The sequence below is a fragment of the Centruroides vittatus genome, unplaced genomic scaffold, assembly GCF_030686945.1.
Source record: "Centruroides vittatus isolate TY-2023 unplaced genomic scaffold, ASM3068694v2 contig_108, whole genome shotgun sequence".
Classification (NCBI taxonomy): Eukaryota; Metazoa; Arthropoda; class Arachnida; order Scorpiones; family Buthidae; genus Centruroides; species Centruroides vittatus.
Window position 1 is genome coordinate 660,160 of NW_027120695.1, and position 26,609 is coordinate 686,768.

The 26,609-nt window shown below is 37.6% G+C and overlaps 2 protein-coding genes across 2 annotated transcripts; both read left to right on the forward strand.

The window, feature by feature from the left end:
- LOC136975114 (uncharacterized) lies at positions 1–25,861 on the forward strand. Its single transcript, XM_067270128.1, has 2 exons — positions 1–480; positions 24,452–25,861. The coding sequence occupies exons 1-2, from the start codon at positions 400–402 to the stop codon at positions 25,583–25,585; spliced, it is 1,215 nt and encodes a 404-aa protein (XP_067126229.1). The 5' UTR covers positions 1–399; the 3' UTR covers positions 25,586–25,861.
- Positions 7,942–9,426, forward strand: LOC136975155 (mitochondrial coenzyme A transporter SLC25A42-like). Its single transcript, XM_067270188.1, has 5 exons — positions 7,942–7,957; positions 8,017–8,125; positions 8,192–8,381; positions 8,450–8,566; positions 8,634–9,426. Exons 3-5 carry the CDS (start codon positions 8,293–8,295, stop codon positions 9,085–9,087), a joined length of 660 nt encoding a protein of 219 aa, XP_067126289.1. The 5' UTR covers positions 7,942–7,957; positions 8,017–8,125; positions 8,192–8,292; the 3' UTR covers positions 9,088–9,426.
- Positions 25,862–26,609: the final 748 nt, after the last annotated feature.

Below are 26,609 nucleotides of genomic sequence, written 5' to 3' on the forward strand. Positions count from 1 at the left end.
TTCTTTACCATCCCTGGGATCTGAACGCCCACCCACGTGTTTGCCGTGCGTGGTGGCCCGTATGCCGGAAAGGGGGATCCTGGTAGTTGAGGGGCAACATACCGTCCCCAACACACTGCTTTGGCCCCTGCTTCGGATAAACGGGAGGCTCAAATCAGGCTCCGTTTGAGTCAATCGGCTGGTCGGTGAGTCATTCTTGACCTCGGCTTGGAGTCAACCGATCGATGCAGACCGGGCGGACACGTCAGGCAAGATGTGCTCTTCTTGACTGCATTGTGAGGGTATAGCTCCTGGGAAACCCTGGTGTGACGGTCTATGGGAGTCTCCCATGTGACGGCATCCCCTTGTTGGACCCCATGGTGGGTGGGGTCACTAGGAGCTGAATAGTTATTTTTAAACATGGATTCAACAAATTCAAAAACCACAAGCACCATTGCATCACAACCAAAGGAGGTCAGTTCCTCCAACCAACCAATTTATCTCATAGTACATAGTACTACTGAAAAACCGATGTCTAAGTGTTCCCCTTTCCTAATTCAAAAGTTGTTTGAATCAACTATTGGACATTTAAAGAAAATACAAAAATTGAGGTCAGGGGACCTACTGATAGAAGCAGCCTCCTCTCAACAGTCAGCAAAGCTTTTGAAAATGACATCTCTAGGAGACATAACAGTCACCATCACACCACACGCAAGTTTGAACTCATCACGTGGTGTGATATCTGAGGTCGATCTGATGTCTGAAGATGAATCAGATATCCAGATCGGTCTTTCAGATCAAGGTGTCACTGCTGTCCGACGCATCTCCATTCGTCGTGATGGCAAGTTGATACCAACTAAACATCTCATTCTCACTTTTGGAAAGCCAACATTACCATCATTTGTTACTGCAGGATATCTGCGCTGTCCAGTTCGACCATATGTTCCAAACCCACTGCGCTGCTTCAAATGCCAGCGGTTTGGACATTCTCAAACATCCTGCAGAGGAAAGAGCGTATGTGCACAGTGTGGAAGTGAAGGTCACCAGAGTGCTGAGTGTACCAATACTCCATGCTGTGTGAATTGCAAAGACGCCCATCCTGCCTACTCCCGGAAATGCCCTGCATGGCAGAGAGAGAAAGAAATCCAACGAGTGAAAACAGTTAGCAACATACCTTACCCAGAGGCTCGGCGCATGGTCACTTCAAGTGCACCATTGAAACAGAAGACATTTGCAGCTGTTTTGAAATCCACAAAGACATGTGCAGTTCAAACGAATATTTCAGTTTCTCCGAAAGAATCTCTCACTTGCCATGCGAAATGTCTACTGATCCCATCAAAAGAAACACCAGAAAAAGAGAATCTAAAAGCAAAAGCACCCCTACCTAAAACAGGGGTCACAACAAGAAACCTGGGTTCTAAGAAGGCAAGTAAGAACCCACTAAACAAACAGAGAGTGAAAGCAGCTCTCTCTAAATCTAAAAAATCAGAGGCTCAATCTATGAGTGAGTTCTCTGATATCTCTGATGAAGAGAATAATATGGAGGTGCCACAACCAATTTCACCTCCAAAAGGAAAATCCTCTGTGAAATTGAAGAGGGACACTTTTGCGAAGAATGCTACCTCAAACACATAATGGATAACAAAATAATCCAATGGAACTGTCGTGGTTTCCGCAACAACTTTTCTGACATTAAACACTTGACATTATCTACCTCATCTCTCTGTGTGGCACTCCAGGAAACCCATCTGAAACCTGGAGAAAATATTTCTTTAAAAGGATTCAATCTTTATCGTAAGGATGACGATAGCCACAACCGTGCCAGCGGAGGTGTGGCTATACTGGTTTCAAACCGCATCCCGTCCTTACCGGTACAAATAACAACAGAGCTGCAAGCTGTGGCAGTCAGAATTTCAATTGGCGTTACTGTCACAGTTTGTTCCATATACTTGCCACCAGATGTCAGAATCGATGAAGATGAATTGGATGCCTTGGTTGAACAACTGCCGACTCCATTCCTTTTACTCGGTGATTTCAATGGCCACAACCCAATGTGGGGCAGTCCCGACATAAACCGTCGAGGCAGGGCCATTGAGAGATTTATAGGCAATCACCAACTCTATTTATTTAATACTGGAGAAGTGACATACTTCCACGCCCCAACAAGAACATTTACTGCCATTGATTTGACATTAGCTAGTCCAAATCTGTTTTCAGCGTTTACATGGAAGGTTGGATGTAATCCACTTTCCAGCGACCACTTCCCAATATTTTTAGAATATCGAGGCAGAGAAAGCTGTGAAACAGCCCGTCCACCACGCTGGAAATTTGAAACGGCAGATTGGCCTACATTTTCCTCTTTGGCTAACATCACTGAGGAAATGGTCAATACTGCCGATATCAATGATGCAGTAGAAGTTGTCACATCGAGTATTATTCAGGCAGCCGAAAAAACAATGGGGAAAACGTCAACCAGATATCCAAAACATCCGAAACCATGGTGGGATCAGAATTGTGAGGTAGCATTTAAAAAACAAAAGAAAGCATGGGGGATCTTCAGAAGATACCCCACTGCTGAGAATTTGATAGCTTTTAAAAAAGCAAAGGCAAATGCCAGAAAAATAAGGAGGCAAAGCCAAAGGGATTCTTGGAGGAAGTATGTATCTAGCATAACATCTTCCACCAGCTCAAAAGCGGTCTGGGATAAAATCCATAAAATTAACGGGAAATATGCTTCTCACTCTCTGTCCATGCTGGAAAATAATGGCACAATAATCAGTGACATAAAAGGTATTGCTGATTGTTTGGGTGAAACATTTTCGTCCTCATCCAGCAATATTATGTATACAAAGGATTTTCAGGCTTACAAAGTGCGATCTGAAAAACAATATCTAAACTTCCACTCCCCATCTAATGAGGAATATAATGTGCCATTCAGCAGAATAGAACTATGTACAGCAATCTCTCGCTCGGGGAATACTGCTGTAGGCCCGGATAAAATCCACTACAGCATGATTAAAAATCTATCAGACAATTCCCTCAGTAATCTTCTGAATCTGTTTAACAGAATATGGACAGAACATACTTTTCCAGACTCTTGGAGGCTATCTATCATCATTCCCATACCCAAGCCAGGTAAAGACCACAAGAATCCCTCTAATTATAGACCAATTTCTCTGACTAGTTGTCTCTGCAAACTTTTCGAGAGAATGGTAAACAGACGCCTGATGTTCCTCTTAGAGGAAAAGAACTACTTTTCACCACATCAGAGTGGATTTCGTAGGAACAGAAGTACCACAGACAATTTAGTAATTCTTGAAACATCTATACGCGAAGCGTTTGTTAGACGGCAGCACTTAGTGTCTGTGTTTTTTGATATAGAGAAGGCCTATGATCGCTGCTGGCGATACGGTATACTCCGTGATCTGCACAAATTCGGATTGCGGGGTAATTTGCCAATTTTTATAAAAAACTTCCTGCAGAATCGTAGATTCCAAGTCAGGATGGGCAACACTTTTTCTAGGCCTTTCACACAAGAAGAAGGTGTTCCTCAAGGTTGTATTTTGAGTGTGACTCTGTTCCTAGTAAAAATTAACAGCATAGCTAAGTGTCTTCCTCCCAGTGTGAAACACACTCTGTATGTGGATGACTTTCAGATCTCCTGCCAGTCTAGTAACATGGGTTTCATCGAGAGACAGCTGCAAACCTCGCTAAACCGCATAGACAATTGGTCCAAGATCAATGGTTTTACTTTTAATGCAGAGAAGACCTCGTGCATCCACTTTTGCCGAAGGCGTGGTTTGCACCTGGACCCTGAAATTCACCTAAATGGGGTTAAAATCCCAATGGTCAATGAGGCAAAGTTTTTGGGTGTCGTGTTTGACCATAAATTGACGTTCTTATCACACTTGCGCAATTTGAAGAGTAGATGTTTAAAATCTCTGAACCTTTTAAAGGTACTGTGCTGCTCATCCTGGGGAGCAGACAAATGTTCTATGCTCAGGATATATAGAGCCCTCGTTCGCTCTAAGCTGGACTATGGAAGCATTGTCTATGGCTCCACGCGAGAATCTACTCTTCGGATGCTGGATCCAATCCACCATCAAGCATTGCGTTTGTGCACTGGTGCATTTCGAACTTCTCCTGTTCAAAGTTTGTACGTGGATGCTTATGAGCCTCCACTATCTCTCAGGAGAGAGCAGTTGTCTCTGTTCTATTATATTAAGCAGAAATCTCAGATTAAATCTTCAGTTGATTGTATAGTATCAGATACTCAGCTGATAAGATTATTTGCAGCCCGCCCAAGTAGTGTCCCTACATTCAGCATAAGAATGGAGAATGTCAGCAGCACGATCGACCTGGATATGGGCAACATTTCACAGCCTGAGCTTTATAGTATATCACCTTGGTCAACTCCTGTGATAAATGTCGATCTTAGCTTAAAGCAATTTCCTAAGGAATCCACCCCAGATTACATGTATAGACAGTACTTTGCTGAAATTCGACATCGTGACAGGAATTTAATTCCTATATACACTGATGGGTCTAAATCGGATGATTACGTTGGGTCAGCCTTTGTCTGTCAGAATGAAATTGTGGCAGAACAAATCGCACCAAATTCCTCCATTTTTACTGCGGAGTTGCAGGCTATTTATTTAGCCTTAAAGTATATAAATAGGAAAGGTCATCGTTGCTGCATGATTTACACTGACTCAGTTAGTGCACTTCAGGCTTTGATCTCGTATGAACCTAGTTCTCACTCCATAGTGATTAAAATTCGTAAGCTGATTTGCCATCTTTTTGCGAGGAATTTCTCTATAAAATTTTGTTGGGTCCCAGGCCATGTAGGTATAAGAGGAAATGAAGAAGCTGACGCAGCTGCAAAGTCAGCAAGACCTTCTCAGCATACAATGTTTATTGAAGGAGGTGACTTGAAGCTAGTTGTTAAAAAACGACTAGAGGAGAGATGGCAAAATGTGTGGAACGTACAAGTCCACAATAAACTACACGAGATCAAACCTGTGATAGAAAATTGGACACAGAAGAAACCCTATGACAGAAGATCTGAGGTCATTCTTACTCGTTTGAGAATTGGACATACTCGACTGACTCATCAATACCTTTTGAAGGGTGATGACCAGCCTGTATGTCAGTATTGCAACTGTAATGTAAGTGTTAAGCACATACTGAGCAATTGCATCGCCTCTGAACGGATTCGTAGGCAGCATTTTGGAAATGCAAGTTTTAAAGAGATTTTGGGCCAGAGGCCAAATGTTGATAAATTATTGAACTTTTTAAAAGTTACAAATATTTATAAAGAAATTTAATTAATTATTTATTTATTTATATCTATATACATCTTGTTGTTACAAAACCCATGCAGTTTAATTGTTGTATATTTTTGTTGTTGGTTCTTTGTTTTTTGTTTTGTTGATTTTTATTGTTTATTGTTATTTATGTACATATATATACCATAAGTTGTGGCCCAGCTTGGCCTATGTGGCCCTTGTGCCAATAAACTTTAACCAACCAACCAACCTCTCTCGGGATTATTATTAATAATTAAGATAATTAAGTAAAATAATAAAAAGGATTAAAGTATTAATATCACAAAATAACCTATTTTTGCTAATTGGAAACGTATAATATAATAATAAAATAGGGGTTAGTATAAAATTTGCGATTTCGTAGGAGTATATGAAGGTGAAAAGTTGTAAAAGTCAACTTCAGGAAATAGTCAAAGATGGCGGCTAATAAGTTTGAACAATGGAAGGTTGGGTGAGCCGGGGTTTGGCTTTCTTGCCGGAAGTTGGTTCGGCCGTTCGCGGAAGTGGCTTGGGTTCGTCTATCCTGTCGAGGGGAACAGCTTCCGCTTTACTTTCTGCAACGGGCCGTTGTGTTGTTGCTCTTGATTTTCGTCGTCGTAGATAATAACGAAAGATGAAAGGGGCGCAAATTAACACTATGGTTGTTTCAAGACAACTAAGGTGTATTGTCATTAACGGCGAGTTGGATGTTGGTGGAGGTTTTGTTGATATTTGTAACAAATGGTCGAGATCGTACTGGATGTGGTTCAGTGAGCGATGTGCTAGCTGGAAGTCGGTATTTCCAGATATCTTTAGAAGGTCAGACTCGTGCAAGGTTACGAGATGTTTTTGTAGCATTTGTATTTTCGTTTGATTGATAATTTGCTCGATAGGTGGAACGATCAATTGTTGTTCCATGGTTAGGTGCATTGTAGATTGTCTTTGGAAATGTGGAGTGAGGATGATTTTAGGCAAATAGCCAGTACATGCCTTTGGGAGTTGAACTACTCCAGTACTGTTTAATTTTCGAATAGTCGATAAAAAGGGTGATTTTTGAGATCGTGTTGGGCATTTGATCGTAAGGATAAGTGGTTTCGGAGTGAAATAAATCCCTATGCTTTGTTGATCTATTTTCTTAAAGATCGGCGTATATTTAACGACGATTTGTCGGGTACAAAGGTCTTTAACCTGTTCTTCGTTTCTGCTAAATAGCGAATACTCGCAACTTTGTTGCGGGGCTCGTTGTATCGGTACGTCTAATGAGCATGTATCGAAACGGGCTGTTTGACAAGTGACGAGGTCGTGACGTTGTAGAAGCATGTAGGCCTGTCGGTTCATCGATAAAGCGATGAATGGATAGGTAGTTTGGATTTGTATAAAGGTCTTTATCGTAGGTACGTAGGTGGGAAATTGGACGTTTTCATACATGTCAAAGTACCTACTGGGCGTAATCAAAGGAATTTTGGCAAAAACTTGCAGTCTGCTCGGTAGGGCCACGGCGATGGTGGTAATCCACTGATAGTATTTAAACAACGTGTCTTCAAGGATGGGTTCGATCATTGCATAACCCTCTGGAAGTTGGGTTTGGATATCCCGGAGCGTGCGGTACATAATTTTTCGAGGGATAACATAAGTGTTTATTCTTTCTTGCTCTAATATGTCAATCGCCTTGCGTAATTCGAGTAGTTTGAAATGGAGTTTTTGAACAGAAGATTCAATGGTTTGTAAGATAATTTCGTAGGCGAGGTTAATCTGGTAGACATTTATTAGTTCCTTGAAGTTTTCTATTTGCTTGTATGTGATGTAGATCTGATGTCGGTTGTTTTTACTGATGTTGAGCATGTCATTAAGTAGGGTAGTTTGTGATTTGAGAAGGTGTATTTTGCCTTCATTTTGTTGCTTAAGAGTTCCGATCTCGGTGTTAAGAGCTTCTACTTCTTTTGATGTAGCAGTCCCAAAGAGGAATTTAAGAGCTTTTCCCCCAAAGTCGATTAAACCTCGTTTCTTATTTCTTGTGGTATTGAGAGTGATAAGTGAGAGGAGTTCACGATAGTTTCTTTGATAATTACTGAAAGAGGGTTTGATTAATTCAAAGCCCTTTGTAGGGAGTTTCCATTCTGTACGGGCTGTGCTTTGGGAGAGGTTAAGGTTTTGTTGTTCGATTAAAGCTTCCAAATAGTCGAGAGATTTGGAGATGAATTGTATTTGTTGATTGAGATGTTCGAACGTAAAATCATTAACTAAAGTCCAATGACTGGAGGTCATGAGGAAATTTCCGCATGATTACCAGTCAAATTTCCTTGAAAAATATTATATCACAAATGATTTGCACAAGCAGCATGCCAGTAATCAATCAAATATTTAAAAGAAATTACAAATCCAATAACACACGAAAAGTACAGTGGCAATTTGAATGTTTCTACTATGAAGCACAAAGGAAAATACTACAGTAAGACGGATTATTTGCCGGAGGAGGACAGACGAATTGTATGAGTTTCGTAAAGTTAATTTATTAAATAATCACAGAAACGTCTGCAGATTAGAACTTGTATTCGTTTCTGAAATGATTTTTGGATGTTATGTTAAACACCAAGAATCAACTACCACAAAAACACAAACATTATGACTGTGGCTTCTGTGGATCCAAGAAATCAATAATTACAGAAAAGCAGGTAATTCAAGACTTTATTTTTGTGAGGAAAATATTATTCATTATTGCACTTTATTATAGTTATCAACTACCAAGAGAGTATTTTTATCAATGACTGCAGGTGCAGTAGCTGGAGCATTGGCAAAAACTGCAATTGCTCCATTAGATCGCACAAAAATAAATTTTCAGAGTAAGTTTTTTTCATAGTATACAGTTTACTTTTCAAACAGAATCATTACCTGTTGCCATTCTTTAGTACAAAAGATGCAGTTTTCGTTTCGTCAAGCAACACGATTTTTGATTGATTCTTATAAAAGCAATGGGTTTGCTAGTCTTTAGCGTGGTAATTCGGCCACTATGGCCCGTATTATTCCGTATGCTGCAATTCAGTATTCGGCACACGAGCAGTGGAAATGGATACTAAAAGTTCACACTAATGAGGGAAGGTAAGATACATAATTTATTACTCAGTTATGTTTTTAAATGATTCACATCAAGAACTTTATTTTGAAAGAAAAGAGAATCCTGGAAAAACTTTTTTGGCTGGATCGTTAGCAGGAATAACTTCGAGTACTTTCACTTATCCACTGGATTTGGCTAGAGCAAGATTAGCAGTAACTCAAAAAGAACAGTAAGTTTAATTTTCTCAAATTAAAAACAGTTTAACAATTGTGAAAATTTTATAAATTATTTTTCAGGTATAACAGTCTGTTTCAAGTCTTTGTTAAAATCTGGCAACAAGAAGGTCCAACTCATTTGTATCGCGGTTTTGCGCCAACAATTATAGGTGTTATACCATATGCTGGAACTAGTTTTTTCACTTATGAAACGTTAAAAAGATTACATTCAGAATATTCCAATGGTGCACCACCCAATCCTTTCTATCGAATGATATTTGGTGCCATTGCAGGACTTCTTGGTCAGTCTAGTTCTTATCCATTGGATATAGTGAGACGACGCATGCAAACATCTCAAGTGACTGGAATGCCGTACCGAACGATATTGGGAACACTAAAAAAGATAATCAGAGAAGAGGGCCTAATTGGTTTGTATAAAGGACTCAGTTTGAATTGGGTTAAAGGTTCAATAGCAGTTGGCATTAGTTTCACTACTTTTGATCTCCTCCTCAATTTACTTAAACAATTAGTATAAGTAATCTTTATTCCGTTTAAAAGTAATGCAATAACTAATGTGTAAATAATCAATCAAACACTGTACATAGAAAATTATATATTGTTTTGAAGTAAAAATATGTATAGAAAGTATTTTAATAACTAAATTGTTATTGTAAAAATGTACAAAAAAAATATTTGTTTATTATTAACTCAAAACACTGCCAAAATTAGATTATGGTTATATTTTATCCAAAGTAATATTTTGCTTTGGTAATAGTATTGTAAAACTATTTTTGTAAATAGCAATTTAATAATGTTTGCAATGTTAATTTAACATGTGATCTTTGATTATTAAAAACAATACAAAAGAGTAAAATCATTTTTGAAGTTTTATTTCTGATTCTTAGCAAAGCAATGTACATAACAGACAACTGTACACATTTTTTAATATATGGCAGGAATAACACATTGCAATTCAAGGAAATTGCTATATAAAGATGCAGTTTTGTTTCTTACTACTGAAAAAAACAAAATACATTTCTTGATTTCAACTAAATAACAACAAAAATGGTACTTTTGAATTTTTATTACATAAAAAGTATAAAATTTATTGTAAATTGCATAGCTCATTATGCATATATTTAAAAACAATATTTTAACTATTAATAAAATAATGTAAAAGATAAGAGTTGTTTTGAAATAATTTTCATCTTAAAACCGATGGAGTTAGATAAAATTTTTCTTTTTTTTATTTGTACTATATATGTTAGTACACGGAAAATTAATCTCTCTGTTTTCTGATGTACGGAGGCTAGAAATTTTACCGTACTCGAATCTGTTTACTTAAAAAAAATCCGAATAAAATTAAAAATTGTAAGGCAAACAGGTAAATCTTGAGAGAGAAGAATTTTTATTATTATTCTTATTGTATTACCCCAAATGCATTTTGTCGTGAACAGCCTCCTCAGTAGGGCTTTTTTCCAAAGAAACTGATGCAAGTCATCTAACAGCAATGGAAACATCATCCACTAGATCAGATTTATGAAGTTTCTGTTTGGCAAGTTCATAATCCTAATGTTTTTTATATTCAGCAATTAAATTTTTAAAAACAAATTTGTGAAATTTCCAATGAATGTGAAAAAGTGTTAAATAATAATACGTTGATAAGACTTAAAATTTTCATAAAGAATTATTATGTATTGCTTTTTTCGTTGATTGTAAGTTGTGTCGTGCATGCATTAAGGAGGAGGAGGAAGATAGTGTGGATTTATTTTATGTTGATTTTGGTTTTAACTCTACAATTAAAAAATCTGATATGTGTTATTCCATGAAATTGTCTGTTATTACCTTTTCAGGCCATTAAATGTTCATTGACAGGAACTCCATTTAAAGATAATTGGGATAAAAAAGTAATTGATAAATTTAATGACTTATTGTTTGTGATGATAAAGTATTATATGCAAAAGCACTAAAACAAGAATTGTCGGTTTCTGGAGAAAAGTATTATTTGATCAAGCTCTGAAACTCAGACTTTGATTTTACAGAAGAATTTGCTAGGCAAGGATACTTTCTGCAAAATAATACTGTAGAAACTAATCTTAAAGAATTAAATGATGACAGTTTCTGTGAAATTACCAATTTGTATAAATTAATGGAAGATTTAAATGAAATTAAACGAACTGTTTCCTTATCTCCTGAAAATCCAAATCGGAAATCAGTTAATAAGAAATCAAATATTTCAAAATTATCCAGCAACATATAACAAATTGGAAAAAAATTGTAACACCTCAAGTGACTTGGTGGGGTTTAAGTAAAGGGATTTTGATGAGGGAGCAGAGAAATGTTCTATGCTCAGGATTTATAGGGCCCTTGTTCGCTCTAAGCTGGACTATGGATGCGTTGTGTATGGCTCTACACGTGAATCTACTCTTCGGATGCTGGATCTAATTCATCATCAAGCATTGCGTTTGTGCACTGGTGCATTTTGAACTTCTCCTGTACAAAGTTTGTATGTGGATGCTTATGATCCTCCACTATCTCTTAGGAGAGAACACTTGTCTCTTTTTTATTACATTAAACAGAGATCTCAAAATAAACTTTTAGCTGATTGTTCAGATAGTCAGCTGAGGAGATTATTTGCAGCTCGCCCAAGTAGTGTCCCTACATTTGACATAAGAGTGGAGAATGTAAGCAGCTCGATTGACCTGGACACAAGCAACATTTCGCAGGTCGAGGTCGATAATATATCAGTAGTATAAATAAGAGAGACTCTGGAATAATTTGTTAAACTTTTAAGACTTTATAACTTTTATCCTAGTAACGCTCAACCTCCCGAGGGAAAGACGTCCACCAGGGGCTAAAAATGGCAATAACCGTTGAATCGTTCGAGCGTTTCTACGATATTAGCATTTCAAAAGCTCTCGTAGACATTAAAACCACGCCCATTTTTGTTGCCTTTTCGGATATACTTTACCGCAAAATGTGAGCGAGCGTTTTTAGAATACGCCGCCGATATTTTTGTTATATATTTTCTTATTATCGACGAGTCTTAAGAGAAACGATATTTTAAGATTTTTTTACAATACGACGAGTCTTAGATTTCTCTTAAGAGAATTAATATTTTCTTTATTTAAGAGAATTAATATTATTATATGTATATATATACTTTAATAGTTAAGATATTTTTTTCGTCAAGCCAATGCCATCTGTTGGCAAAATATTAAATTGTTAAGTCGAAGGTGTCATCTGTTGGCAAAATATTAAACTCCATTTTTTTTAAATTATTTTCCTTCGAAATTTCGAAACCGATTAAAAAAATAACAAACAGCGCGAATCGTCCGTCGCTAATCGGATCACGCCATTTGCTATTTGGTTTTTATCGATTCTTTTACGATAGATATATATATATATATATATATCCATCTCTTTCTTTTATTAGTATACTTTTATATTTTTTTGTTAAGTCATCTTAAGAGAATCAATATTTTTTTATTTTATATTTATATATTTTTTTATATATATTTATATATTTTTATTTTATTTTTTTATATTTATATATTTTTTTATATATATTTTATATATTTTTATTTTATTTTTTTATATTTATATATTTTTATTTTCATAAGTTTTTTGTTTTGTTAAGCCGGCGCCATCTGTCGACAAATATGTGTCGCGACGACGATTAAATAAACAACACAATTTTCTTTCTCTTGTTCTTTTTTATTATAAATAAGAGCAAAAAAGTTATAATAAAAAAAGTTAAAATAAAAAAAAATGATAATAACATACAAAAAAGTTTGGGCTATATTAAAATAATTAAAAAACAAAATATATACAAAAAAGTTACATAAAAAAAGGATTATATTAACAATAAAAAAAATTGATTAGATCTCCATCAAATGTGGCCTAAAAAACAATAAATATTATGTTGTATATTTATTTTAAAAAAATTTTTATTATAAATAGTTTAAATTAGAAATTGAAAGTAGTTTATAAGGAAAATCTGCAAGAAAAAAAAAGCAGAGGGCGTTAGTTGTTCTTTTTTTTCGAAACAAAGAAGATTGTCAAACAAAGAAAGATACTTAGTCATTGTGTCTAAATGCAACTGTTGCTTTTTGACTTAAAATTGTTTTTAAATATAAGAGACGATCGATAGGATTAAGCGATGTATCGCTATCAACCGCGCCTATAAGAACTGCGAAGGTAAGAAGTTTAAGATTAAAATTATAAAAAAAAAGCGAATTAAAAAGTTATGAAAAGTTAGTCGTAGGAAAAAGCCTAAATTTATTCTGAACATTAAAATACTAAAAGAATTTAAATTGAGCTAATGCCTATGCATTCATCTTTCTTCGCTACGAAAAATCTTGCGGAATATTCTTACATCTATTATTTAAAATTTTATATAAAGTTTTTTGAAAAACTTACCTTCTATAGGTCTTTCAAATAATATCAATTTTCTGTTTTTCATTTTTATTATTATATGATGACGGCCTATATAAAGAATATTAATAATTTTTTTAAATTGCGCATTTAAATTAATTATATGTTCTTCCGTTATAATAAATTGTTTCTTTTTTGCATATTTTAATTTTAATTTCAGATTCAATGTTAAGACTTGCTGTTTCTGGTGATTTAACGAAATAAATATTTTCTATTGGAATATTCGACGATTCTGAAAAATTACGAAATACTTTTTTAAAAAAAATGTAATTAAATAAAAATTTTTTTACTAAAATATAAAAAAGATAATTACCATTGCGCCTCATAATTTTCCATGTTCCTTTATGGAAAAAACATATTTCATGCTTTTCCTCTTCAAAGTTCTTTAATATTCGAACCGTATCCCACGATTCATTTACCATATGACTTCCTTTATAGACACATTCCTCAAAATTTAATTCGTAGTTGGTAAAGTATTTCGTCTCTAATATCGACACATTTGACGGAGATCTCATCTTGGAGAGGGTTAAAAAATTGGCTAAAAGCGAAAGTATTTATACTCTAGGTTTATTAATATATGCGTTCACTTTCGCTAGTCCCCATCTTAGCCTACGGCATCAAAGTCGCGTCTTATCTGTCCCTCTCTATCTTTTTACATTCTAGGTCAAAGATAGGCCTCCTAATTCAAAGTCAAGAATTCGAGGTGACCCGATTCCCACACAAAGCGACTAATGTTTTATAGTTTCAATTAAAAAACACATTTTTTAAGTTTTAAAAAAATTTTATTTGAGTAAACTAACGCTACATTGGTTACATTTAATGAATATATTTGGTGGTATTTTACCAAAACGAAAATTATTGCGTACAAAAGCGAATACATAGTTATCATTAAAATATTTAGTATTAGGCTAAAGAATTTTTAAGTCTTGGTTTCTTGATATTTTGTAGAGAAAAAATAGGCAAAAGTATTTGCACGTAGAGCTATACGGACCTTGGAGCGTTCTTCGATTCCAGCGCAACTCCTTGGAATTCTGTCTTATGAACTTTATAATGTTCGGGATTTTTGGCGGTAGACCGTATGAGTCAAAATAATAACAAGTCGAATTTCGGAAAAAAAGAGCTATCCAGTGTCGTCCGGGATTTTTGCTGTTCTCCGTATTAACGATAAAGCTTCTCTTCTTTCCGATTGTTTGAGGTAATAAATCCGACGGATAAACGCCACCGAATGTCTTGCTAATTTCGGAATCACCTAACGCCAGTTTCCAGAGCGTAATCGTATCCATTAGTTGTTTAGTAGTCGACGTAAATGTTTCGCGATCGATCGATTTCTATTGTATTACGATATTCTAAGAAGCATATGACGTTAACTGTTTCTGGCAAAGGTCTTTTGAACTTTAAATCGAAACTAACATTTCCATAGGTCAACACAGAGGTATGGTTTTCGGAGGCTGCTCGGTCGGGAGTTAAGTCGAATACGTGGAACATGTATCCTTGAGCGTAGTCGGAATACGATATATTAGCGAATTTTCCGTAGGGAATTCCCCCTATTTCTTCGAATAATGTTGCGTAACTTCGAGCGTAAGATTTGGCGTCAAAGTCTGGACAGAACGGGTTGGGCGGGATTAAAATCGAATCTTTTATAACAGAAATATAGTTTAAGTCGAAATTTTCAAAATTGAAAGGATTTAAATCGATCTGTCCATTAAAAGCGTTATTTCGCACCAATCCGATTATAATTCTTTTCGGGATTTGACCGATTATCGCATTCGATATATTTGAACTTAAAATCCCTTTACTTAATGTAAATACTTTAATATTAACTCGTCGATAAGGCATTTTAATTACAGAATTTTCTAATGTTTTTTCCATTCCAATTAAGATGCTAGGACTTACTTCTATTCTATTTACTTTTAACGTAATATTCTTTAATCGAATCTGATAATTATCGGCCGTCGCCATTAGAGCGAAAGCGTCTTTCGAACGTTCCAATTTTATTCGAACGTCTACGCCGTTTATCAATAATTTAGGTCGATTAATAAAATCGAAATGAAGTCGTCCGTATAAATCTAATACTTGACTTTTGCTGCTTTTATTAAACCTGGCGACTAATCCTTCATTTTTCGCATTTTTAATCGGATTGGTTTTGTTTAAAACGCCGGTAGTATCTTTGTAGAAGAAAGAGCCGGTTAAATAAGTTTTTTGAGCTTCTTTGGAGGAAAATAATAGATTTTTTATTATCGCTTTGTAGGGATAATTAACATGCGTAGATATGGTTTTATCATTAAACATTGTAGTACATTGAGAGAACATCGAATGCAATAAATTATTCACAGGTGTTACTAAGTCGGTATCTGAATCCAAGAACAGTGACTTCGTCACCTTACCTCGAAGATGGCTGACCCACGCAACTTAACACCCGATCAACCGATTTAAGTACTAATAACCTGAATTAATTTATCCACGTGGATGCACAATAACTCTATCTAATTACCTACGATTCTTGCACATCTGGAACAGTTTATATCCAAAAATCCGAGATGGTGATATCGTCCTACAAATAATTTAGATTTTTCAAACAAAGAAATTCAACCAAACAGTCTCAACTCATGTGAACTTAGGGTCGAGACTGCAGTTTAAAGTTAACGATGACGTCACCCACCCAACCGACTGCTTATAAGAAACTCAAGACGCTCTCATCTCCTAACCTCGAGTAATAAATATTGACACGCGTCTAACACGCATCGGGATATATTTTGTATACAATCTGAATATTATTTATTGACGCAACGGTGTCACCTATTGACCTAATCGTTTATGAGAGAGAGCAATTTATCAATTTAAAAAAATTAAACATAACCCTACTTCTTGCTTATCAACAATCTAATCTTCTAAAAATCACACTAATAAAGTGTGATTTTAAAGAAAGCATGGAGTGAATGTAAAATCAGGAGTGAAATAATTTGGAATTTTAGGTTATTAACTTTTAGTTATACAACAGGTTAATTAACAAAATTTCATAACTGAGAAAATGTTGACCCTTGACTGGCAACAATCTTTCTGTAACTGTCAACAAGCCATTGTTCCCTCGCGACATGTAACTCAACTTGCACGATAATTTACAGTTAGCATCCGAATTCGTCATTTTGTTTTAAATCCCAGGACCACCTATGGCCTTAAGGCTCTAATTGCAATCCACTGTCGATCACGTGACCTATTTTTTCATCAAAAAGATATAAAAGACGCTTTCCGTCTCCCCTCTAGGGAAGAGTCTTGGATCTTCTGTCAATCAGTGTATACAACGACTACCGTCTAAGTCCCAACTTCTTCGGGAAGCCAACTTGAGTTAAATCACCTCTATCGTCTGGGTTATACTTCTAGACTCTGTGCCATCCAGAGTGGACATTCTGATCTACGGAACCTGTGGCAGCTATTTCTACCAAACTTACAAAAAGAGGTATGCAACTGATATTGTAAACTCTATCTCTCTCTCCCCCCTCTCTTGCGTCTATGAGGGTAGATTTATAGTTAACATAATTTATTAACAACGAATTTTCTTTTGTTATAAAATAGTGTCTTTTTTGACTGACGGCTTTGCCTTATCGTCGACTCCATTTTTCCTCCTCCTCCACTTGCGTAACGCGTAACAGAACGTTATTGCCATCTTTGACAAGTGAGTCGCCAGAAAGGGAGATACAACTTCCTCTTACCTCTCCGGGATCTCACACAGGTATTAAGCACGTGGCAGCTCACAAAAATACGTGTATGAAAAAGTCCACTAAATAACAAAAACCTATTTACTTCCCAGGAATTCGAACTAGAGACAAACTTTTTTCACGATGATAAATGTTGTATCTCACCAACAGTTTTTTCGATGTTAACAGATTAAGCAAACAGTTAGACTCACATGTCTTTTCCCCCTCGATGTGGGTTCCTGTTCGTGGTGAGGGGACCTCCCAGAGATGGTTTAGTATTTCTTCTTTACCATCCCTGGGATCTGAACGCCCACCCACGTGTTTGCCGTGCGTGGTGGCCCGTATGCCGGAAAGGGGGATCCTGGTAGTTGAGGGGCAACATACTGTCCCCAACACACTGCTTTGGCCCCTGCTTCGGATAAACGGGAGGCTCAAATCAGGCTCCGTTTGAGTCAATCGGCTGGTCGTTGAGTCATTGTTGACCTCGGCTTGGAGTCAACCGATCGATGCAGACCGGGCAGACACGTCAGACAAGGTGTGCTTTTCTCGACTGCATTGTGAGGGTATAGCTCCTGGGAAACCCTGGTGCGACGGTCTATGGGAGTCTCCCATGTGACGGCATCCCCTTGTTGGGCCCCATGGTGGGTGGGGTCACCAGAAGCTGAATGTTTTACTTTTAATCATGGATTCCCCAAAAATAAAAGATCTGAAAGAGCGGAAAAATTTAAAAATGTCCAGTACCCCAGCGTACTTAATAGTACACGCAACTGGTGACAAACCATTATCTAAAGCTTCTCCTTTTCTGATTCAAAAATTGTTCCAGTCGACTATTGGAGATTTGAAAAAAATTCAGAAATTAAGATCAGGTGATTTACTGGTGGAAACATCCTCCCCACAACAATCTGCAAAACTTCTAGAAACAAAGACCCTGGGAGAAATGGAAATCACTGTCACACCACACGGAAGTTTAAACTCATCACGTGGTGTGATATCTGAAATTGATCTGATGTCTGAAGACGAATCAGATATTCAGATTGGTCTTTCAGATCAAGGTGTCGTTGCTGTCCGGCGCATTTCAATTCGTCGAGATGGAAAGTTGATACCAACCAAACACCTGATTCTTACTTTCAACAAACCAACATTGCCATCCTTTATAACAGCAGGATACCTACGTTGCTCAGTCCGTCCATATATCCCAAATCCGCTGCGTTGTTTCAAATGCCAGCGGTTTGGACACTCGCAAACATCCTGCCGAGGAAAAAGCGCATGTGCACAGTGTGGGACTGAGGGTCACGACAGTACAGAATGTAAAAGTACCCCATGCTGTGTGAACTGTAAAGATGCCCATCCTGCTTACTCCCGGAAATGCCCTGCATGGCAGAGAGAAAAAGAAATACAGCGTGTAAAAACAGTCAACAACTTACCCTACCCAGAGGCACGTCGCATGGTCACTTCAAGTGCACCACTGAAACAAAAAACATTTGCTGCTGCTCTGAAACTCACTAAGACATGTGAAGTTCAGACAGACATTTCTGTTTCCCCAAAGGAATCTTTCACTCGCCATGCAAATTGTTTACTGATCCCTTCAAAAGAAACAGCAGAAAATGACAATACAAAACAAAAAACACCCCTACCTAAAACAGGGGTGATAACAAGAAACCTGGGTTCAAAAAAGGCTAGTAAGAACCCATTAAACAAACAGAGAGTGAAAGCAGCTCTCTCTAAAGCTAAAAAATCAGAGACTCAGTCTGTGAGCGAGTTCTCTGATATCTCTGATGAAGAGAATAATGTGGAGGTAAAAAAACCAATGTCACCTCCAAAAGAGAGACCGCCTGTTAAATTAAAGAGAGATACCCTCGCAAAGAATGCTGCCTCAACCACATAATGGATTATAAAATAATCCAATGGAACTGTCGTGGTTTCCGCAACAACTTCTCTGACATTAAACATTTGACATCATCTACCACATCTCTCTGCGTGGCACTCCAGGAAACACATCTAAAACCTGGAGAAAAAATTACTTTAAAAGGATTTAATCTTTACCGTAAGGATGATGATAGCCACACTCGCGCCAGTGGAGGTGTGGCTGTACTGGTTTCAAATTGCATCCCTTCCTTACCGGTACAAATAAGAACAGAGCTGCAAGCTGTGGCAGTCAGAATTTCAATTGGAGTAACTGTCACAGTTTGTTCCATATACTTGCCACCAGATGTCAGAGTCAATGAGGATGAATTGGATGACTTGGTTGAACAACTGCCAACTCCGTTTATTCTACTTGGTGATCTCAATGGCCACAATCCAATGTGGGGCAGTCACGACATCAATTGTCGAGGCAGAGCCATTGAAAGATTCATAGGTAATCACCAACTGTATTTATTTAATACTGGAGAAGTGACATACTTCCACGCCCCAACAAGAACATTTACTGCCATTGATTTGACATTAGCTAGTCCAAATCTGTTTTCAGCGTTTACATGGGAGGTTGGATCTAATCCACTTTCCAGTGACCACTTTCCAATATTTTTAAAATATAGGGGCAGAGGAAGCTGTGAAACAGCCCGTCCACCACGCTGGAAATTTGAATCGGCAGATTGGCCTGCATTTTCCTCTTTGGCTAACATCACTGAGGAAATGGTCAATACTGCCGATATCAATGATGCAGTAGAAGTTGTCACTTCCAGTATTATTCAGGCAGCCGAAAAAACAATGGGGAAAACGTCAACCAGATATCCAAAACATCCGAAACCATGGTGGGATCAGAATTGTGAGGCAGCATTTAAAAAACAAAAGAAAGCATGGGGGATTTTCAGAAGATACCCCACTGCTGAGAATTTGATAGCTTTTAAAAAAGCAAAGGCAAATGCCAGAAAAATAAGGAGGCAAAGCCAAAGGGATTCCTGGAGGAAGTATGTTTCTAGCATAACATCTTCCACCAGCTCAAAAGCAGTCTGGGATAAAATCCATAAAATTAATGGGAAATATGCTTCTCACTCTCTGTCCATGCTGGAAAATAATGGCACAATAATCAGTGACATTAAAGGTATTGCTGATTTGTTGGGTGAAACATTTTCGTCTTCATCCAGCAATATTATGTATACAACAAATTTCCAGGCTTATAAAGTCCAAAGTGAAAAACAATATCTAAACTTCCACTCTCCATCTAATGAGGAATATAATGTGCCATTTAGCAGAATAGAACTATGTACAGCAATCTCTCGCTCGGGGAATACTGCTGTAGGTCCGGATAAAATCCATTACAGCATGATTAAAAATCTGTCAGACAATTCCCTTAGTAACCTTCTGAATCTGTTCAACAGAATATGGACAGAACATACTTTTCCAGACTCTTGGAGGCTATCTATCATAATTCCCATTCCCAAGCCAGGTAAAGACTGCAAGAATCCCTCTAATTATAGACCAATTTCTCTGACTAGTTGTCTCTGCAAACTTTTCGAGAGAATGGTAAACAGACGCCTGATGTTCCTCCTAGAGGAAAAGAACTACTTTTCACCACATCAGAGTGGATTTCGTAGGAACAGAAGTACCACAGACAATCTAGTAAACCTTGAAACATCTATACGCGAAGCGTTTGTTAGACGACAGCACTTAGTGTCTGTGTTTTTCGATATAGAGAAGGCTTATGATCGCTGCTGGCGATATGGAATACTCCGCGATCTGCATGAATTTGGACTGCGGGGTAATCTGCCAATTTTTATAAAAAACTTCTTGCAGAATCGAAGATTCCAAGTTAGGATGGGCAACACTTTGTCTAGGCCTTTCACACAAGAAGAGGGTGTTCCTCAAGGTTCTATTCTGAGTGTGACTCTGTTCCTAATCAAAATTAATAGCATAGCTAAGTGTCTTCCTTCCAGTGTGAAACACTCTTTGTATGTGGATGACTTTCAGATCTCCTGTCAGTCTACTAACATGAGTTTTATTGAAAGACAACTGCAAACCTCCCTAAATCGCATAGACAGTTGGTCCAAGATCAATGGTTTTACTTTTAATGCAGAGAAGACCTCGTGCATCCACTTTTGCCGAAGGCGTGGTTTGCACCTGGAACCTGAAATTCACCTAAATGGGGTTAAAATCCCAATGGTCAACGAAGCAAAATTTTTGGGTGTTGTGTTCGACCATAAATTGACGTTCTTGCCACACTTGCGCAATTTGAAGAGTAGATGTTTAAAATCTCTGAACCTTTTAAAGGTATTATGCTGCTCATCCTGGGGAGCAGACAAATGTTCGATGCTCAGGATATATAGAGCCCTCGTTCGCTCTAAGCTGGATTATGGATGTGTTGTTTATGGCTCTGCGCGAGAATCTACTCTTCGGATGCTGGATCCAATCCACCATCAAGCATTGCGTTTGTGCACTGGTGCATTTCGAACTTCTCCTGTTCAAAGTTTGTACGTGGATGCTTATGAGCCTCCACTATCTCTCAGGAGAGAGCAGTTGTCTTTGTTCTATTACATTAAACAGAAATTTCTGGCTAAACCTTCAGTTTATTGTAGAGTATCAGATACTCAGCTGAAAAGATTATTTACAGCTCGCCCAAGTTGTGTCCCTACATTTGACATTAGAATGGAGAATGTAAGCAGCACGATTGACCTGGACACAAGCAACATTTCACAGGTCGAGGTCGATAATATATCACCTTGGTCAACTCCTGTGATTAATGTTGACTTTAGCTTAAAGCAGTTTCCTAAGGATTCCACCCCGGACTACATCTATAGGCAGCACTTTGCAGAAATTCAACACTACGACAGGAATTTAATTCCTATTTATACTGATGGATCGAAATCGGTTGATTACGTTGGCTCAGCCTTTGTCTGCCAGGATGAGATCGTGGCAGAACAAATCGCATCGAATTCTTCCATCTTTACTGCAGAGGTGCAGGCTATTTATTTAGCCTTAAAATATGTAATTAGGAAAGGTCATCGTCGCTGTGTTATTTACACTGACTCAGTTAGTGCACTTCAGGCTTTGATCTCACATGAACCTAGTTCTCACTCTATAGTGATTAAAATTCACAAACTGTTTTGCCATCTTATTGCAAGTAATATTTTTGTAAAATTTCGTTGGGTCCCAGGCCATGTAGGTATAAAAGGGAATGAAGCAGCTGATGCAGCTGCAAAGTCAGCAAGTCCTTCTCAGCATACAATGTTCATTGAAGGAGGTGACTTGAAGCTGGTTGTTAAAAAACGACTAGCAGAGAGATGGCAAAATGTGTGGAACGAACAAGTCCACAATAAACTTTACGAGATCAAACCTATAATAGAAAATTGGACACACAAGAAACAGTATGATAGGAGATCTGAAGTCATTCTTACTCGCCTGAGAATTGGACATACTCGGCTTACTCATCAATACCTTTTGAAGGGTGATGACCAGCCAGTATGCCAGTATTGCATTTGTACTTTAAGTGTTAAACATATACTTTGCAACTGTGTTGCTTTTGACCAGAGTCGCAGACAGCATTTTGGAAATGCAACTTTGAGAGAGATTTTGGGCCAGAGGCCAAATCTTGATAAGATACTGAACTTTTTGAAAGTTATAAAAATTAATAGAGATATTTAAGTGAACTAATTTATTTATTTATTTATTTATTATATATTTATATTTGTGTTGTTCTGTTTTTTTGTGTTTTTGTGTTGTATTGACGCCTTGTGATATATATATTTAGCTTTGTTTAATTTTACCATTTGTCATGGCGCAGCATAGCCTGTATGGCTCTTGTGCCAAAAAATAGAACCAACCAACCAACCACATGTCTTTTCGACACAAAGAAAGAATAGAAATGCTGATCGCTGAACCAGACACTAGGGCAAGACACACTTTTTTTTCTCCAGTCCTCAGTCAGATTACGAAATTCCGGTCCTGAAACACACCCTTTATACAGTACTATTGGCGCAGAGTTGCCATATCAGAATCTGCCCAAAATCTCACAAAAAATAGAACAAAAGAAAATGTATACATTATGGGTAAAAATAAAAATAATAATTTACATCACGTACATTGCTTCAATTGACAAATAAAAAGAGGATAATTAATAATATACAAAGGAATCCAAAAAACAGAAATTATATAAATTTATATATATTTTATATATTGTTATTATGAACAGAGCCCAACAATAAACATATCGACACAAGTTATAATTATTTGTTTTGATCTATCAATACCTAATATCCATTCATTTACGAAAGTCTTCAAAATCTTGCTTTTAATCTTCCAAAGGCATTTTTTCTCCTTTTTGTCGAGCTCTAGATAAATCTAAAATTGAATGTTTTTTCGATTTTCATTCTGTTTTATTTAGAAATTGTTTCATTAAAGTTGGCTGTAAATGAAATAGCAAGCGTCACCAATAATTAAAGGTGGTACAACTTCTCCGACAATTCTTTCCTCCTAATTCTAAAGAGTTTATATTTTTTAGGAGTGTTTAAAGAGATATGAGAATTTTTTTAAAATATGTGCATCATTTTTCCTTCAAGAAGATCTACATTTATATAATGAAACATATAATTTTGGCATCTGAAACATCGAAGGAGGACCACAGAATACGTCCTTCTATAATTGCTAATAGTCCATGTAGTCTTTTTTGGTGGTGAAATAGGAAATGCGTGTTCCATCAATTGATTCAAAGCATTGTGTGAAAATTCCAAATTTTTTAAAATTGCGGATTTTTTTTTTAAATTTCATTTTCTGGTCTGGAAACTGGAGTAGCGGTAGACATTAAATTATTTATAACTCTGTTACAAAAGTCTTATAACAAATTTTACAAATGAGTGGATATTCCTACACCAAGCAGATGTGAAATAGTCCTATATTTAGACGATGATGCGAATGGTAATATAGAGCAATTGCTACTCTTTCATCTGTAGAAATACATTCGTCTGAAGTAAGTATTTTTTTTTCATTTGAGGTAATGCAGCACAAAAGAAATTAAACATTTCTCTAGAAACTGTAAAGTTTTAATGCCAATTTACTACATTCGTTGCAGGAACACACTCATCCTACCATTATCTGATTTCTTGCGGATCTTCCAAATTCTATAACTAGGAAGTGTAAAACAAATCATGGCTACAACACATACCTTTTCTTTTGGTCATCGTCGCCATTTCAATGCTTTGTGTTCGTGTCAAACGATACTCTTTTCCTATAGGCGATGTATATGCTGCTTCAGTAACAAGGAAGTTTAAATAATAATAATATAACTTTCTGTCGAGAATCCCCTCGATGTGGGTTCCTGTCCGTGGTGAGGGGACCTCCCAGAGATGGTTTAGTAACTCTTCTTTACCATCCCTGGGATCTGAACGCCCACCCACGTGTTTGCCGTGCGTGGTGGCCCGTATGCCGGAAAGGGGGATCCTGGTAGTTGAGGGGCAACATAACGTCCCCAACACACTGCTTTGGCCCCTGCTTCGGATAAACGGGAGGCTCAAATCAGGCTCCGTTTGAGTCAATCGGCTGGTCGTTGAGTCATTCTTGACCTCGGCTTGGAGTCAACCGATCGATGCAGACCGGGCAGACACGTCAGACAAGATGTGCTCTTCTTGACTGCATTGTGAGGGTATAGCTCCTGGGAAACCCTGGTGTGACGGTCTATGGGAGTCTCCCATGTGACGGCATCCCCTTGTTGGACCCCATGGTGGGTGGGGTCACCGGGAGCTGAATATTACTTTTTCAATATGGATTCACTACAATCTAAAACATTAGGTACCAAAGCATCACCACCAAGTGATTTTACTTCTCGTTAACCAACCAGCCTACCTTATTGTTCATGCTACGGGAGAAACATCTCTGTCTAAACGTTCCCCCTTTTTGATTCAAAAATTATTTGAATCAACCATTGGGCATCTTAAAAAAATCCAAAAATTGAGGTCAGGAGATTTACTCGTTGAGGCAGCCTCTCCTCAACAATCAGCAAAGCTTTTAAAGACTAAATCTCTAGGAGACATAAATGTCACAATCACACCACACACAAGTTTGAACTCGTCACGTGGTGTGATATCTGAGGTCGATCTGATGTCTGAAGATGAAGCAGACATCCAGATCGGTCTTGCAGATCAAGGTGTCACTGCCGTTCGACGCATCTCCATTCGTCGTGATGGCAAGCTGATACCGACTAAACATTTGATTCTCACTTTCGGAAAGCCAACATTGCCATCATTCGTTACTGCGGGATATCTTCGATGCCCAGTTCGACCATACGTTCCAAATCCGCTGCGTTGTTTCAAATGCCAGCGATTTGGACATTCCCAGACCTCCTGCCGAGGCAAAAGCTTATGTGCACAGTGTGGAACTGAAGGCCACAACAGTACTGAATGTAAAAGTACTCCACACTGTGTGAACTGCCAGGATGCCCATCCTGCCTATTCTCGGAAATGCCCTGCATGGCAAAGAGAAAAAGAAATTCAACGCCTAAAAACAGTTAACAACATACCTTACCCAGAGGCTCGGCGCATGGTCACTCAAAGTGCATCATTACAACAAAAGACATTTGCTTCTGTTTTGAAGTCCACAAAGACATGTGCGGTTCAGACAGAAATTTCCGTTTCACCAAATGAATCTTTTACTCGCCATGCTAGATGCTTGTTAACTCAATCTACAGATACAGAAGTAAAAGAGAATATAAAGAAAAAAACACCCCTACCTAAAGCAGGGATAGTAACCAGAAATGTGGGTTCTAAAAAAGCTAATAAGAACCCACTGAACAAACAAAAATTAAAATCAGCCCTCTCTAAATCTAAAAGATCAGAGACTCAGTCTATGAGTGAGTTCTCTGACTTCTCAGATGAGGAGACTAATAAGGTGGTTACACCACCAAACTCGCCTCCAAAAGGCAAATCGGCTGTAAAACTAAAGAGGGATACTTTTACAAAGAATGCTGCCTCAACCACATAATGGATTATAAAATAATCCAATGGAACTGTCGTGGTTTCCGCAACAACTTTTCTGACGTTAAACATTTGACATCATCTACCACATCTCTCTGCGTGGCACTCCAGGAAACACATCTAAAACCTGGAGAAAAAATTACTTTAAAAGGATTTAATCTTTACCGTAAGGATGATGATAGCCACACTCGCGCCAGTGGAGGTGTGGCTGTACTGGTTTCAAATTGCATCCCTTCCTTACCGGTACAAATAAGAACAGAGCTGCAAGCTGTGGCAGTCAGAATTTCAATTGGAGTAACTGTCACAGTTTGTTCCATATACTTGCCACCAGATGTCAGAGTCAATGAGGATGAATTGGATGACTTGGTTGAACAACTGCCAACTCCGTTTATTCTACTTGGTGATTTCAATGGCCACAATCCAATGTGGGGCAGTCACGACATCAATTGTCGAGGCAGAGCCATTGAAAGATTCATAGGTAATCACCAACTGTATTTATTTAATACTGGAGAAGTGACATACTTCCACGCCCCAACAAGAACATTTACTGCCATTGATTTGACATTAGCTAGTCCAAATCTGTTTTCAGCGTTTACATGGGAGGTTGGATCTAATCCACTTTCCAGTGACCACTTTCCAATATTTTTAAAATATAGAGGCAGAGGAAGCTGTGAAACAGCCCGTCCACCACGCTGGAAATTTGAAACGGCAGATTGGCCTGCATTTTCTCTCTTTGGCTAACATCACTGAGGAAATGGTCAATACTGCCGATATCAATGATGCAGTAGAAGTTGTCACTTCCAGTATTATTCAGGCAGCCGAAAAAACAATGGGGAAAACGTCAACCAGATATCCAAAACATCCGAAACCATGGTGGGATCAGAATTGTGAGGCAGCATTTAAAAAACAAAAGAAAGCATGGGGGATTTTCAGAAGATACCCCACTGCTGAGAATTTGATAGCTTTTAAAAAAGCAAAGGCAAATGCCAGAAAAATAAGGAGGCAAAGCCAAAGGGATTCCTGGAGGAAGT